The sequence below is a fragment of the Thermobia domestica genome, chromosome 9 (genome assembly GCF_964235325.1).
Source record: "Thermobia domestica chromosome 9, izTheDome1.hap1.1, whole genome shotgun sequence".
Taxonomy (NCBI): Eukaryota; Metazoa; Arthropoda; class Insecta; order Zygentoma; family Lepismatidae; genus Thermobia; species Thermobia domestica.
The window spans coordinates 62,550,156-62,568,425 of NC_137462.1; the positions used below are offsets into that span (position 1 = coordinate 62,550,156).

Consider the following 18,270-nt stretch of genomic DNA (forward strand, 5'->3'; position numbering starts at 1 on the left):
CCGAAGACGGCCCAGCCGGACCCGAATGGATCTGAATTCTGTGCCCGGCTCGACCCGGCCCGGCCCGAATCTCGAGCCGGGCTCTAACCGGGCCGGGCACATTTCGGGCCGAAACGGGCCGAGCACAAATCGGGCCGAAACGGGCCGAGCACAAATCGGGCCGAAACGGGCCGAGCACAAATCGGGCCGAGCCGGGCCGGCCCGACTCGGCCTGAACACTGTGAAAGACGGATCGGAAACTAATGTTGGCAGCCTGTGTTAATCGTAATGTGTTTGGCATGGGCGGCGATTAGGGGGGGCAAAGGGGGACAGTTGCCCCCGCACTTTTTTTAAGTAATCAATTAATGTATATAGTTTCATTTGGAAATGTAACGATTTTGTATGTGTTACTGATTAATAGGAAAAAATGCTGCCATATAATATTTGCTGTTGCGTGAGTACGTATTGGTTGTCTTCCCGTGGAGTAAAGAAAGCTACAGTAATTGCGTTTTAATCGTCACAGAAAATAACCCCAAAAAATAACCTATTGGAGCACAATTTCAGCATACTTTCATTTCTTCTTACAAGGGCTCGATATGTTAGTGAGCCGCTTTGAAGCTAATCGAAAGAACATTATGCAAAAAAGTAGGGCCTATTTCACAAGTTATTCTTTAATTGCACAAAAATTGACAGTTCCTAAAATGTCTTTTCTTCTTTCTAAAGTAAGGAATATCGATTAAAAAGAGCGTGATAAGAAACAACTTCTACCTTTTCCATTGTTTTGTAGTGTAATATACGAGTAAAGTGTTGTGTTTAAGGATGTACGAGTGTATATACAATAAAATTTAGTAAATTGAACATAATTCTAGGTTTTAAGTTTATTTTGTATAACTGAAGTGTGGATTCTAAGTATTGTTGTGTTTTGATGTGTTCCAAGAAAGTGAAATCTGCACCTAATGGCAACGAACATATTTCAAGAAGTTGCAAAAGCAAATATTTCTTTAAATGTCGTAGCATATGCTTGTAGTATTTACTGTCTTTGATTTTCTAAGAGTAATAACATACATTTAATATCATGTTTGGAATTAAATATTAAGTTTTTCATTAATCCTCAGTTTCAATATAACTTTTGCAAAACAAGCAACATTATTCATTACTATGATAATTATTACCCTTTCTATTTATTTGTTTTGCAAATTTATTAAATAATCTGATCATACAATTTTCCAGACAGAATTTTAAGATGTTCATGAGCAAGGAATCAAATCTCTTCTTACACTTTCGTTGTTTAAGAGTACAAAGGGCTAGTATCTACTTGCGTTGTTCTTCTCAATTTACTTAATAAACTATTATATACGATATACGGTATTTTAACTGAAAATATAGTATCCTATTAGTTATACAACCTTTCGTCAAACAAAATCTTAGAAACAACCAGGAAAACTAACATTTATATACAAATATTCAGATAATGTCTTGCCCCCTCACTTTTAAAGTCCAACCGCCGCCACTGGTGTTTGGGAAATTAACTCTTTATTCAAGACTGTAAAGTACTGTACTTCTACTACTCTTATTACTACTACTACTGCTACTGCTATTATTATTATTATTATTATTATTATTATTATTATTATTATTATTATTATTATTATTATTATTATTATTACTTCTACTACTACAACTGCTACGAGCGTCAGAGTTGACATGTCTGGTGGTACATACTTTACAATCTAAGTACAGAAAAAATCGAAGAAATACTAGTTATTATGGCCAGTCTGCGTAGTCTGGCCAGTAGAATGCATTCACATCTGGTGCTAGAGGTCGTCGGATCGATCCCTCCTCGTGTTATGTGAGCTTTGTTGTGGACAAAAATCGTGAGCGTGGGAGTTTTTGGATTAGACCGTTTTCGTCCACTGTCTTCATTCCACCAATTCATCCATCATCATTCATACGTCTTGAGCCGAAATTGCCTAAAGAACATATGAGAAAGTCAAGTCCTTGACCTACTAATTAGAATTTGTTCCGCTACATTAGACCACGGAAGCCGAAACCATGAACTGGCGTGTTCATAAGATTAGCGCAATTTGTAGTAATGTTCAATTAGCACGGCAGATTCCAAATCATATTACATGTTCCTGTATTCTTTATAATTCGATGCTACAATAATAATAACAAAAAACAATGATCAAATAAATCACCCAGACCCCAGGATCGATGAAATGTTCCTGGAACGGTGAGTAACAAGTAAATAACAGAGCTATATGACGGAATGCGAGGCAGTAAATCAAAACAAAATCCACACATATCATTGTTGATCAAAAAATACCTCAAAAGTCCCCTGAATGAAAAATGTATAGATATCAGCTATCAAAAATGCCTCTTAACATCACATATAATAGAAGGGATAGTTGATATTAAGAAAATGAAAATATAAGGTTTCCTAAGAAGCCAATAGTGCAAAATGAACATCGCTTTACTGTATGTCCTTGTACACATCGAATGGCACGGAAACAGATTCAACAGTTTCAGGCTTTAGAGCATTTCTCCGTTCCTGAGTACTAAAATCTCTTTCAGTAGACGCACTAGAAGCAGGGATGACGAGATACTGACGCGTTAATTTACACAATTTTGGTAATGTTTGTTCTTGTTGCTTCCACCACTGCAGTATATCTAGTTCTCTTACACATGATCCGTCTCCTTTAGCCTAACCGGCATAAACGTGGGACATAAAACTCAAAGATTTCATTTCATTTCATTTTTCTTACACATGATGACATGTTGAGGTAGATGTCTACTTCATCATCAAATTCACCAGAGACTGAATGTCTATCTTCCCAATCCATTAGTTTATTCTTCTTGGTAGGTGGTTCCAAGTTATGCCAACTAGCCTAAAGGAGACGATGGTGAGTAATAAATGAAATAGTGGAGTAAATAAAGTGGAAGGAAACAGGAGAACGCCGCGAACCCCCCACACGGTGTTTGTCCACCACAAAGTTCACTTTGCGAGAGCTCGGATCAAACCAGGGACCCCATACACCAGAGGTGAACGCTCAACCACTGAGCCACCGTTCCAGGAACACCTAATCGACCCTGGCGATTTGGTGATTTATTTGATCATTATATTTTGTTATATTTGTAGCATCATACTATAAACAATACATGAACATGTAACACCATTCGATATTTGCCTTGCTAATTGAACATTACTACAAATTGCACTGATCTTATGAGCACGCCAGTTTATGGTTTTGCCCTCCGTAGTCCAATGGTAGCGTACCAAATTCTACTTACTAGGTCAAGTACTTGACTTTACCATACGTTCTTTAGGTAACTACGGCTCAGGCTGAATGGATGATGATGGGATGAATTGGTGGAAAGAAAACAGTGGGAGGAAGCGGGACCACCCCAGAAACTCCCATGCACACGATGTTTGTCCAAACAAAGCTCACATAGTATGAGCAGGGATTGATCCGATGACCTCTAGCACCAGATGTGAGTGTTTTTTTCTATTGAGCCACTATTGTCCCTCGTAGATCAAGCATCGGTTCACATTCTACGCAGACCGGCCATAATAACTAGCATTTCTCAATTTTATTCTGTACTTAGAAGGTAAATTCGGTACCATCAGACATGTCAACTCTGACGCGAAGTCGTAGCACTTGTAGTAGTATTAGCAGTGGTCGTAGTAGTAATAGTAGAAGTAGTAATAGTAGTACTAGAAGTAGTAATAGTAATAGTATTACCAGTACATCACAGTCTTGAATAAAGAGTCAGTTTCCCAAACACATTACGATTAACATAGGCTGACAGTAAGACCGTACAAACACGGCAAAAATAGAGGTAGTGGAGGACATTAAAAAAACAAGTAGGCTGACAACATTAGTTTCCGAACCGTCTTTGAGACTATCGGGCCGGCCCGGCTCGGCCCGGTTCGGCACGATATGTGCTCGGCCCGGTTCGACCCGATTCGGCCCGAAATGTGCCCGGCCCGGTTAGGGCCCGGTCCAGTTTGATATTACTTGAAACGGGTCGGGCCGGGCCGGGCACCGGGCCGAATTGGGCGCGCCCGGCCCGTGCAGGGCTCTGGTGCAGGGCTCTGATTCATATCTACTGCAAACGCTGTTTTTGTTCCATTTTGACTTTTATTTTAGTACTCAGACGAGAATTGTGTTCTATGTCTTAATTTTGTGCATTCTTTCACATATGGAAAGATTCGTTTACGTATCTAAATGTTTCATTACGTATGGAGAGCTAAATGACAAACAGGCATGTGCTGAGATTAATACAAAGTTTCGAAATATTGAATTATTAAGTATTTCAATCAATGTTGCTTTTTTATACAATTAATAACAAGTCTTATTATATTTAAAAGAAGAAAAAGACATCTGCAAAATTTCTCCCGATTGCAAAGGTTGACTTCGAGGTTCGAACCTGGTTTACTTTTTCCCGAAGATACCCGAAGCTGGACTTAGAAAATTTTTTCCTTAAAATAGCAATAAAGAATGCCCTCGACCTTTGAGACAACATGTACCTTTCGGGATTCAACTTTCAAAAGTTTGGTGTGGGTTCTTTTGCCCCATAAAACTGTTTTTCTGCAGAAAATAAAAAAGCATTCCTTTATTTTTTTTGCGTATTTGTCCATACAAAAAGTTTCGTTGGAATTCTTCGTGGCCTTTACACACATATGACATACAGTTACCAGCATTTTTTATATTTCGTGATCAAAGGTTTGGAGGGGTCCGAGCCCCCTAACCGTTTTTCTCAGAAAAATACGAAACCCGTTTGCCCTCAATTTAAACCTACAATATCTGTGCAATATTTGATTCAATTTGGTTCACTTCTTCGCGTCTTTCGGGCGTCAACTTTTAAAATTTTGGGTGGGTCTCTTGCCGCCTAAAACCGTTTTCCCGCAGATCATAAAAAACCCGTATTTCTTTATTTTTTGCGTATTGTCCATACAAAAGGTTGTGTTGCAATTCTTCATGTCCTTTACACACATCTGACATACTAGCACTTTTCATATTTCGTGATCAAAGGTTTGGAGGGGTCGGCGCCCCACGCTTCCGTTTTCCCCAGGAAAATACGAAACTCGTATTCCCTCATTTTATGTCTACAATATCTGTGCACAATTTAATTCACTTCGCCTCACTTCTTCTTGCCTTTCGAGCATCAACTTTCAAAACTTTGGGTGGGTTCTTTTGCCCCCTACAACTGTTTCTCCGCAGAAAATAAAAAAACGTATTCCTTTATTTTTTGCGTATTGTCCATACAGAAAGTTTCTTTGGAATTCTTGGTGGGCTTCACACACACCTGACAATCTGTTACTAGCACTCTTGATATTTCGTGATCAAAGGTTTAGAAGAGTCCGAGCCCCAACTAACCGTTTTTTTTTTTAGGTAAATACGAAACTCGTATTCCCTCGTTTTATGTCTACAATATTTGTGCAAAATTTCATTCACTTCCGTTTACTTTTTCTTACGTTTTTGGCGTCAAATTTCAAAATTTTGGGATGGGGTCTTTTGCCCCATAAAACCGTTTTTCCGCAAAAATAAAAAACCCGTATTCCTTTGTTTTCAGTGCATTGTCCATACAAAAGTTTCGGTGCAATTCTTCATGTCCTATACACACATTTGACATACTGTTAGTAGCACTTTTGATTTTTCGTTATCAAACGTTTGGAGGGGTCGGCGCTCCACCCGACTGTTTTCTCTAGAAAAATACGAAACCGGTAACCTCATTTTCTGTCTGCAATATCTGTGCAAATTTCATTTACTTCAGCTCATTTCTTCTTTTCTTTCGGGTGTCAACTTCAAAATTTTGTGTGAGAGATTTTGACCTCTAAAACAGTATTCCGCAGAAAATAAGAAACCAGTATTCATTTATTTTTTTTGGTTATTTTGCATACACAATGTTTCGTTGCAATTCTTCATGTTCTTTACACACATCTGACATTCTGTTACTAGCGCTTTTGATATTTCGTGATCAAAGGTTTGGAGGGGTCGGTGCCTCACCCAACCTTTTTCTTCAGCAAAATACGAAACTCATATCCTCATTTTACGTCTGTAATATCTGTGCAGAATTTCATTTACCTTGGCTAATGTCTTTTTACCTTTCGGGCGTCAACTTTTAAAAGTTTGGATGGGGTCTTTTGCCCCCTAAAACCGTTTCTAGCAGAGCATTAGAAACTCATATTTCTTTATTTTTTGCGTATTGTCCATACAAAAAGTTATGTTGCAATTCTTCGTGTCCTTTACACATATCTCAAATACTGTTACTAGTACTTTTGATATTTCGTGATCAAAATGTTTGAAGGAGTCCGTGCCTCACCCAACCCCTTTTTCCAGGAAAATACGAAACCCGTATTCCCTCGTTTTAAGCCTTCAATATCTGTGCAATATTTCACTCACTCCGGTTCACTTGTTCTGACCTTTCCAGCTTCAAATTTAAAATTTTGGTGTGGGTTGTTTTGCCCCATAAAACAGTCTTTCCGCAGAAAATAATAAACCCTATTCCTTTATTTTTTGCGTATTGTCCATACAAAAAGATATGTTGCAATTCTTCATGTCCTTTACACACATCTCAGATACTGTTACTAGTACTTTTGATATTTGGTGATCAAAGGTTTGGAGGGGTTGGCGCACTACGGAACCGTTTTCCCCAGGACAATACGAAACCCGTATCCTCATTTTACGTCTGCAGTATCTGTGCACAATTTAATTCACTTCGGCTCACTTCTTCTTGCCTTTCGGGCTTCAACTTTCAAAAGTTTGGTTGGGGCTATAGCCTTTAAAACCGTTTTCCCGCAGAACATAAAAAACCCGTATTCCTTTATTTTTTGCGTATTGTCGATACGAAATGTTTCTTTGGAATTCTTCATGTCCTTTACACACATCTGACATACTATTAATAGTACTTTCGATATTTCGTGATCAAAGGTTTGGAGGGGTCGGCACCCCACGCTTCCGTTTTCTCAAGAAAAATACGAAACCCATACTCCCCCATTTTATGCCTACAATATTTGTGCACAATTTCGTTCACTTCGGCTCAATTCTTCTTACCTTTCGGGCATCAACTTTCAAAATTTTGGGGTGGGTTCTTTTGCCCACAAAATAATTTTTCCGCATAAAAGAAGAAACAAGTATTTATTTTCTTTTTGCGTATTCTCCATACACAATGTTTCGTTGCAATTCTTCATGTCCTTTACAGACATCTGACATACTGTTACTAGCGCTTAGGAAATTTCGTGATCAAAGATTCTGAGGAGTCCGTGCCACACTTAACCGTTTTTTTTTTTTTTTTAGGTAAATGCGAAACCCGTATACCCTCATTTTATGTCTACAATATCTGCGCAAAATTTTATTCACTTCGGTTCACTTTTTCTTCCCTTTCGGTGCCAAATTTCAAAATTTTGGGGTGGGGCCTTTTGCCCCATAAAACCATTTTTCCGCAAAAATGAAAAACCCGTATTTTTTTTTGTTATCAGCACATTTCCCACACAAAAAGTTTCGTTGAAAGTCTTCATTTCCTTTACACACATCTCACATACTATTAATATTATTTTTGATTTTTTGTTATCAAGCGTTTGGGAGGGTCGGCGCCCCACCTAACTGTTTTCTCTAAGAAAATATAAAACCCTTATCCTCATTTTACGTCTGCAGTACTTGTGCAAATTTCATTCACTTCGGCTCATTTATTCTTGTCTTTCGGGTGTCAACATTCAAAATTTTGGGTAGGAGCCTTTGACCCCTAAAACAGTTTTTCCGCAGGAAATAAGAAACTCGTATTGATTTATTTTATGGTTATTTTCCATACAAAATGCTTCGTTGCAATTCTTCATTTCCTTTACACACACCTCACTATTACTAGTACTTTTGATATTTCGTGATCAAAACTTTAGAAAGGGTTCGTGCCCTTTCCAACAGTTTTTTCCAGGAAAATACGAAACCCGTATTCACTCGTTTTATGTTTACAATATGTGTGCACAAGTTCATTCATTTCGATTCACTTGTCCTTGCTTTTCGTTCGTCAACTTTCAAAATTTTGGGTGGGTACTTTTCCCCGTAAAACCATTTTTACGCAGAAAAAAAACAGTATTCGTATGTTTTTTGCATATTATCCATACATTAAGTTTCGTTGCAATTCTTCATGTTCTTTAGACACATCTCACATACTGTTATTAGCAGTTTTGATATTTCGTGATCAAATGTTTGGAGGGTCCGTGCCTCACCGAACCTTTTTTTGCAGGAAAATACGAAACCCGTATTTCCTCATTTTAAACCTGCGACATCTTCGCAATATTTCACTCACTTCGGTTCACTTCTTCTTATCTTTCTCGCGTCAACTTTAAAATTTTGGGGTGGGTTCTTTTACCCTATAAAACTGTCTTTCCGCAGAAAATAAAAAAAAAAACGTATTCCTTTATTTTCTGCGTGTTGTCCATACAAAAAGTTTCGTTGTAATTCTTCATGTCCTTTACACCCATCTGACATACTGTTACAAGCATTTTTGATATCTCATGATCAAGGCTTTAGAGGGGTCCGTGCCCTACCCAGCCGTTTTTTAAAGGAAAATAAGAAACCCGTATTCCCTCATTTTATGTTTATAATATCTGTGCAGAATTTCATTCAGTTCGGTTCACTTCTTCTTACCTTTCGGACGTCAAATTTCAAAATTTTTCGTGGGGGCTTTTGCCCCCTAAAACTGTTTTCCGCAGAACATTAAAACCTCGTATTCCTTTATTTTTTACGTGTTGTCCATAGAAAAAGTTTCGTTACAATTCTTCATGTCCTTTACACACATCTGACATACTGTTACAAGCATTTTTGATATCTCATGATCAAGGGTTTGGAGGGGTCCGTGCCCCACCCTACTGTTTTTTTCCAGGAAAATATGAAGCCTGTATTCCCACATTTTACGTCTGCAATATCTGTGCACAATTTTATTCACTTGGGTTCAGTTATTCTTGCCTTTCGCGTGTCAATTTTCAAAATTTTGGGTGAGTCTTTTATATTAAACCTTTACTTTATGTAACTTTTTCTTTTTTAAAATTCTTTTTTTTTTTGGGGGGGAGAAGGAGAGAAATGTTTTTTCTGATATGTGTCTTTTGCCATTCATCTTTTTTGAACTGCTTAAGTAAGATAATTTTGTAACTTTTGATGTCATCCAACTCCGTCACGATAATAAAATTGTCATTCTTAACAATTTGTTTTATTTCCTTATTTTTCAGTTTGCCACACTGATATATTTTTAACAAAATTGAGGTTTGGTCCAACGCCTTTCGAATTCGGAACCAATCCAACCGCCGAGCTTTTGGGGTTGCCTGCTATTGCAGGGAAACGAGAATTGCAGGTGGTAATGCACTTTTGGAGTCGTGTATACAAATACCTTTTTTGCAAGAACTACACTGCAATGTAGACAAAAGTTTCAAGTGATCCCTTGTACTGGATTATGTTTATTTTATTTTGAGCGTCTTCGCTTGGCTTGCCTTTTGTAGGTTACATCTGGAGCATCCCTTGCAATAGTCCAACAGTAGTCGGCTAATATGTTAGAACTCCACTTTCCCTCATATCTCTTCTCCATGGCTGCAATATCTTGATGGAAACGCTCACCATGTTCGTCACTTACTGCTCCACAATCTTCGGGAAAGAAGTCTAGATGTGAATGAAGAAAGTGGAGTTTCAGAGACATATTGCAACCAAGATTTTCGTAGCACAATAACAACTTTGCTACCAGTTGTTTGTAATATGTTGCTCGGTGTCTTCCCAAGAACTGTGAACAAACACTCTTCAAGCTTTCCCACGCAGATTTCTCCTCACCTTGGAGAATTTCGTCGAACTTGTGATCTTTGAATAGTTGCCTAATCTGTGGCCCTATGAAAACACCCTCTTTAACTTTGGCATCACTTAATCGAGGAAATTGTCCTCTTAGGTACTTATAAGCCTCATCCTCTTGGTTCATGCTCTTAACAAAACTTTTCATAAGACCTAATTTAATATGTAGAGGGGGAAGCAAAATTCGGTTACGATCTACCAGTGGTTCATGCTGCACATTTTTCACTGAAGAGTTTCTCTGGTACTCCAATCACTTTTGCGGTAATGACATAAACGATCTCTACTGTCCCATTCACATATAAAGCAAGAATACTTTGTATACCCTAACTGCATACCTAGCAACAGTGCTATTACTTTAAGGTCACCACAAATGAGCCACTGACAATCGTAATATTTAATGGCTTGAAGTAAACGTTTCAAGTTTTCATAAGATTCCTTCATATGAACTGCGTAACCTACAGGAATTGAAGGAAGTTCATTTCCAATATGTAAAAGGACTGCCTTTAAACTCACCTTGGACGAATCTATAAAGAGCCTCCACTCCGTAGGTTCGTAATTAATTTTAAGTGCCCTCATGAGACCATTTACATCTGTACATGCCACAAGTGTGTCTTCCATAGTAAAAAATGAAGTGAACATCTTCTCCCTATTCCGATACACTGAAATATTTCTTTTTCCTGCAATAAATTCCATTGCTTTAAGCGTGACGCTAAAATTTCGGCTTTGCTTTTCGAGAGGTCCAAGTCTCTGATTAGATCACTTAGTTCCTCTTGAGTAAGTCTATGTGGTTCACATGGAGGTTCTTCTACAACAAACGTAGGGTCCTTCGAAGTACTTGATTCAGAAGCTTCAACTTCTTGATCATCATCAGAAAAAAGATCGTATTCTTTAGGTGGGTCAGAAACAGGTAGTCCTTCTCCATGTGGAACAGAGCGCATTGCAGAAGGAATGTTAGGATAGATCATGGCCCGCTTCTTCTTCGTGGAAATTCCCATCTTGACGGAAGGAACCATACAAAAATAACAGTCTCTGATGTGGTCGCTTGGCTCCCTCCAAATCATGGGCTCTGCAAAAGGCATTGAGCGCCCCTTCCCATTAATCCAATTTCTTAGATTGCTGGCACAAGTGTTACACACAATGTGGGGTGCCCAAGATTTATCTTGGTCTCCAATTTTACAACCAAAGTAATATTGATAGGCTTTTCTTATTAGTGGTGTTATAGTCTGCTTTTGTGAGGAAAATGTCACTTCCCCACACACGTAGCAGAAGCTATCCGCACTGTTTACACACTTTCGCGGCATTTTTGTTTATTGAAATCCTCAAAATGTCACTTGAAATAGTTTCGACAACTATTTAAAAATATACATTCGAATTACCAGTATTTTTGAGTACTTGTAGTTGTATTTTTATGTCCTGCACTACACAAACGTCACACCCAAAACGCTGATAACTGCACTAAACCTGTCTTTTCTAACAATAGCAGAACACTATTGAGATAAGGAACACAATGAAACCAAGCGTTCATATAGTTTCTCCAGTGTTGCCGGATCAGTGTAACATTTTACCCCAAACGAAGCGAATATATTTATTTTTAAAGCGTTATTATTAGACATGCCTGTAAAACGAAAAGTAGAGCTAATATTCGAAAAAAACTTTCAAATTCGTGATCAGCACCACAAAATCGATAAGAATTAGCTGATTTTGTTCAATTTACATTTTCGTTGTTGAACAGTGTTAAAATGAAATAAGTTTTACGAGAGTTATGGTGAAACAGATAATGATAGACGGACAGAGAGACAAATTCTGATTGAGTCAGATGACAGACACTTGTTACTTTCATTTCAATTACTAGTATATTTAGTAGGGGTGTTCCGGATTCCGGAATTCCGGAATATTTCGGAATGAAAATCTTAATTCCGGAATCGGAATTAAAATTTTTCTCATTCCGGAATTCCGAGATTACGGAATTTCGGAATTCCGGAATCTCGGAATTTCGGAATTCCGGAATCTCGGAATTTTGGAATTCCGGAATCTCGGAATTTTGGAATTCCGGAATTCTGTAAGTTCACTCCGAAAAATTCGAAATCTCGGAATTGCGGAATCTCGGAATTTCGGAATTCCGGAACTTCATCCCGAAATTTCAGAATGCATGAATCTCGGAATTCCGGAACTTCAGTCCGAAATTTCGGAATTTCGAAAACTCGTAATTCCGGAATTTCTATCAGAATCTCGGAATGTTGAAATTTCTGAGTCATGGCAATCGAAATTGTAGAACGAAGTAACTGGATTTTGAAATTTTAGAGTTCCTTGATTTCATAATTACAAAAGTTCAGAAACTGGAATCTTCAAATAACATGACTATGAGATAGACATCAACTCAGGCAGATATAATGATGAAACTTACTTCCTTTCACACGTTGTCAGTGGTGGCTATACTCCGTCCTTCGGCGGAGCGGAAAGTTCTTAGCCATGGTACTCATTGAACAAAATTTAAACACTTCATTATTGGTTCTTGTCTTTTTAATGTTCCCCAAAGGCAGGTTCTATGACATTTATACATGGTTGCTACCTGGGCCACCAGTGCAATACGGAAAGAGTATCAACTAGTTCCTTCCCTGTCTGGCTTCAAAATGACATATAGAAAATGGAAAATTTAGAACCACGGTGAATACATAAGTTGCGAGTTTCATGTTCGTTACCCACATATTTACTTGCACACTTAAACTGACATTCCTCTGCTATTATTCCACCCTCGTACTCCTTGATGTTTAGAAGCCAGGTTTTCAAAACGTAGCTGAAATGCTCGTTCTTCGCACGGTCAGAGTAAGTTTATGAAAAATAATTGAACCCCCAATCCCCTTACGATACACATTTCAACGATTGTTTACACGGTTTACCACGAAAACTATGGATTCGACACTAATATCGGTAGTTTCCGGTTATTTTTACATGTTACCTCTTGCCACTCCAACCATAGGGGTGTTAGGGGGTCTTGAGGGCTTAACTGAAATTTAAACGACATCGAGTGTCAATGTTCAACTCAGCGACCTAAAATAACTATGAATTCGACAGTAATACCGGTCGTTTCTCATTATTTTTGCATTTAACGCTCTTTCAACTCGCCTCCTTGGGAAGCTAGGGGGTCTCTCTTGTTTCCAGGTTGTAAAGTTATATGTTTAATTTAATAATTGAAATTGCGAAGTTTAATTGAAATTGCGAAGTTTAATTGAAATTGCTTCGGGCGTTCCAGAGTTATGTTGGAACAAACATACATACATACATTTTCATAAGATAAAGCATGTAGTTCTTCTCCCTCATAACTTTCTTAGTTTTTAATTTCTTGTATTTGGAAAATGGAAACTTTTCAATAAAAACGTGGTTCGGAGCTCACACACATAGTTGATTTCGTAACTAGCTGATAGTAAATAGTTTTTCATAACGTAAGCCTTGCATAATGCTATTACACACAAATATTAACTGTTATGCCATGCTATCTTTTTTTAATACATAAAGAATAAACTTTCCTTAGTGTTAAATGTATTTTGTATTACTATAAAGAAGAAATAAAAATATAATAGAGCTAAATTAATGGAGAATTGAAAATAGAATATAAGAAACATTCATATATTTATAATAATTGTAATTAATATTTGTAAAAACAGTGTAGAAATAGACAATCTAGGTTTCAACACAAAGTAATAATGAAATGCCATATCAATAGAATTTTAATCCTCTCATGTTTCTTTAATTTAATTTAAAGAAACCTTTAATTTTAGTTTCTACATTTAAAAAAAACTATCATAATCGTACAGCTTTACATAGTAGCGGACTGTTACCCTTATAATCTACCTGTTCATATGATCAATAAAACAAATAAACAAACAAACAAAAAAAACCTTATTCTGTTTAAAGATATTGGTCAATGCTACTTAAATTTCGTATAAATTTCCATTGATTAGAATATACATTATTACAATTAATTTACAAAAATTAAAAAATATGCATTACCTCAAATCCAATACTATCATTATTGATTCAAATATACATTATTACAATTAATTTACAAAAAGGTAAAAAAAAAAAAAAAAAAAAAAATATGCATTACCTCAAATCCAATACTATCATTGTACACCTTGTTTAATGCTTTTCGGAACATGGTACTCAGTTATAGAACGAAATAATATCGTATATATTTGATGGTTGCCATTAAATCTGATTGTATGTGTAAATTAGTTCTACTACAAAATTCTACTTTTGAAAATAAAAATAAATTCAAATAGCATTTTTCAGTCTGGTTATTTTACTTGGATATACATAAAAGATAGAATGAAAATATACGTTAACTACAAATTAAAATAAAAACTACTTATCACTATTAAACATAAGGAAATTTTATACAAATAACATATTAATAATAATATACATTACACATATTTAACATGTAACATTAGAAAACTAAGGGAATGTTATACTGTACAAACGACATTTTAAATACGAAATATTATGAATCTTATGAACTATATCAATTGAAACATTTGTTCAAATAATGTATTAGTTGAAACATTTTTGTATTATTAACGTTATGAAACCTAAAAAAATGTTATTTTAACAATATGTAGATACATCTATACAGTTATGACACTAGTAACTATACCTTTCTCAGTAGCTTAACTCTTTTAAGATTTATAGCGACTTCTGTTACTATGGCGTAGTATCGCCTTTGACCGTTTATTTAGGTTCTATAATAAGTATTTAAGCCGTTTTCTTATTGGTCAAGTCAATGATGGCCCTAAGAACACCCCAGATGCGTTTTGGAACCGGATGATCAACTTGGCGGCGCCAAGTGGGGGCGGAGGGGCGTTTTTCCTTTTTTCTTAAGGCAAGTTAAAAAAAAAATCACGTCTTTATTTTTCAAGATATCAGATTGAAACTTTACATATGAATTATGTGTACCTCTGCAAATTTCTTCTGAATATATATATTTTTTGAGATCCCTACGTGAAACCGGGCCTGGGGCCGAGGGAAGCAAGTGTTCCGAGAGGGCGATTTTTTAATGAAAAATTTCCGGTTTTCCCCGATTTTTCCGGTTCAGGTGTATGATACGGACATGTAAATCGTACCGTTGGAAAGGGCTCGATATACCAAAGAAAATGAGCCATGACTGTTGCACAATATATATATATATATATATATATATATATATATATATATATATATATATATATGTGTGTGTGTGTGTGTGTGTAAATATAGGCCTATATAGGGCCTAAATTCAGACTTTCAACAATTTTTTCCGCCCTTTGTTTTCAAGATACAAGATTGAACTTTTGCACACGTATTATGTATATACATAAGAAAAAAGCTTCAGATCTCTACATAAACGCAGGCCCGGTTCCGAGGGGCAAAGTGTTTTGGCTGGATTTTTCAAAAAAAAAAATGCGGGTTTTTCCCGAATTTTACGGTTCAGGTGTATGATACGAACATGTGAGTGGTACCGTTGGAAAGGGCTCATTATACTGAAGAAAATGGCGTTTGAACCATGACTCTTGGTCAAGTAGTAATAAACAGTATATTTTTGAAGTACAGTATATATATATATATATATATACGAAAAGAATGGATTACCTTCAGACTTTCAAAAATTTCTCCTGACCTTAGTTTTCAAGATACAAGATTGAAATTTTGCACACGTATTATGAACACAACAACGTATTTTATAAAATAATAATTTAGATCCCTACGTGAACCCAGGCTTGCGCCAGAGGGGCGCAAAAATTTCGATTTTTTTTCGAAAAGTCTCCCGCTTTTTCCGTTTCCGGTGTATAATACGCACAATCGAGTGGTACCGTTGGAAAGTATGCTTTATCCTAAAACAGAAAACGAGGTATGAACCATGATCCTACGATAAATAGTAAGCAAGCAGTAGCTGTAAAAGTATAAAATAAAGTATAAAGTATAAAATTTACCTGAGAAAGGGGAAATCCTAAAAGAGTTAAATTTATCGCACCTTTAAAAGTCAGGTGTTGATTTATGAATCCCCTGTTATACTAAGTCAATAATGTGAAACAATGAGAACATTTAGCTTATATTAAATAGCATTTTAAAATTATTTTGGGACAATAGCTTTGTTCATGGACAGAAATATTAACTGTTCAGCATGCTCAGCGGTAAGAGATGCTCTATAATCTGTCACTACATTGCCACCACAGTTGAAAACTCTCTCACTTGGCACGCTCGTAGCAGGAATACACAAATATTTTCTCGCTAATTTTGTTAATCTTGGAAGATGGTGGGAATGGCTATTCCACCAAACAAGTTTCTCTTCCTCCAAATCTGCATCCCCAAGACTTAGGTATCGGTTTAATTCTTCTATTTGACTGTCTTCTTTATCGTTCCTGTCACCAAATTTCCTTCGTTTTAGGTAACTGTCAAATCCTTTAGTGCCAACATTCCCTCGATCATGTTTTTTAGGACTTCCTGCTGGAATAAATCTCAACTCATTCAGTACTCTACCTTTTATTATCTCAGTATCTTCACCCAAATGATCTTTAAACCTGGGATCTAAGAATGTACACATTTTCAACAGTATTCTGCTTTCTTCATCCTCCTCGTATCGGGATTGCAACGGAGATAAAATTTCCATTTTCATGCTTCTTTCAATTTCTTTGAGTGCTGCTTCTAACATCTGTTCACTATCTTCTTTTTCAGTCAAAGAGTCATACAGCGAAAAATGTGTTTCCTGTTTACTTGCTTCGTCTTGTTGTGATGTATCTTCTATCTGTTGAGATTCTTCGATTTGAAAATCTTTTAAGATTTGTTCATATAATGGCCATATGCCCGACGCTGTAACCGATGTTTCAGCTGACATACTGTCACAAAGCATTTGTAAGGGCGATAATAGGGTCATGATCATATTTAATAATTCTATTTCTTTGTTCTGAAGGATAAGGTTTTTATGTTTTGTTCGGGACAGAAATTTTGCTATTGCTTCTTGATTTGTTAAAGCTACCTGTATCAAAGGAAGAGTAGACCACCACCTTGTTGGCGTGCATGACGGAAGTACTTTGCGCGGGAGGCCTAATGCATCTTGCTCTTCTTGCAGCGCACGTCTCATTTTGCTGCTGCGACTCGTAATTTGTCTAACAAGTAAGTTTACGAAGTTACCTAATAACTTCATTGACTGGATGTAGCTCAAGGGCTTTGTTCACTCCAATATTTAAAGTATGACCGAAACAGCTCAAATGTTGGAAATCACTCAAGTCAACAATGGCCTTTACAATATTGGCACTACTGTTGTTACACAACGAACATTTTCAGTTGGTATTTCCGACATATCTATACTAAAATATAAAGCCTCTAATAGATTAGATTTCGGAAAATCGGAATTCCGGAACTTTATCGCAAATATCGGAAGTTCGGAATTCCGGAATCTTGGAACACGATCCGAAATTTCGGAAGATCGGAATTCCGGAATCTCGAAACAAGATCTGAAATTTCGGAAGATCGGAATTCCGGAATCCAGAACACGATACTAAATTTCGGAAGGTCGGAATTCCGGAATTTTTAAACTCCATCGGAAACTTCTAAAGATCGGAATTCCGGAATTTTCGGAATTCCGGGATCTCGGAATTTCGAAATTCCGGAATTCCGAGATTCCGAAAATTCCGAGATTCCGAAAAACGGAATTCCGAAAAATTCCGGAATTATCGACATTCCGAATTCCGGAATTGAAATCTCAATTCCGAACACCCCTAATATTTAGTTTCGAATGCTAGCTTATTTTTATATTTTATTTATGGAAAGAAATCTAGAACACTCTTACTTTTGATCTACTTAGGTAGAATCATACTTGCAACCTTATATTATTACCTTAGACAAGAATAAGAAAACATCTAACAGAATGATACCATATATAAAACTCTAATGCTTCAAGTAATGGCTGTTCCTTCACGAAACGAAAAAGAAAGTTAATACTACAAGTAATGGCTGTTCCTTCGACGAAAACAATAAAGTATAATTGACGAAGATTAGAACACGGATCAGCTGGGTGGTAAGTTAGAACGTTACTCACTACGCTACATACTCAGGTGCTTGTTGCTTTGCTGTACACATTAAACATTCAGCTTGTGATTTTTGTTTCTATTCTTTTAACATATAACAGTTTCTCTGCTTTCTCTGCCTGTCACACTCTTCGTGTTATTTGTTGTATAAATTGCATTTACAAACGTAATGTTTTTTGTTGTTTTATCAGGATCCACAGCTTTAAAAGTTTTAAGGTCAATTACCTTGTTAAGCGAACTGAATTTCTCATGGCTTCCAATGCTTCAAGGGACAAGAGATACTATTTCGCAGAAAAAAAAACATGCATTTTTATGTGACAGATAATACACTAACATCACAAGAACGTTAACACTGTTTTTCCGGTTGCCAAAAATATTTAGTTACTAAAGAAACATATAAA

General features: G+C 36.6%; 1 protein-coding gene across 1 annotated transcript; it reads right to left on the reverse strand.

Annotated features, from left to right (window-relative positions):
- Nucleotides 1–15,915: 15,915 nt before the first annotated feature.
- LOC145660840 (E3 SUMO-protein ligase ZBED1-like) lies at nt 15,916–16,923 on the reverse strand. The gene has a single exon (XM_081726262.1). It carries the CDS (start codon nt 16,921–16,923, stop codon nt 15,916–15,918), a length of 1,008 nt encoding a protein of 335 aa, XP_081582388.1.
- Nucleotides 16,924–18,270: the final 1,347 nt, after the last annotated feature.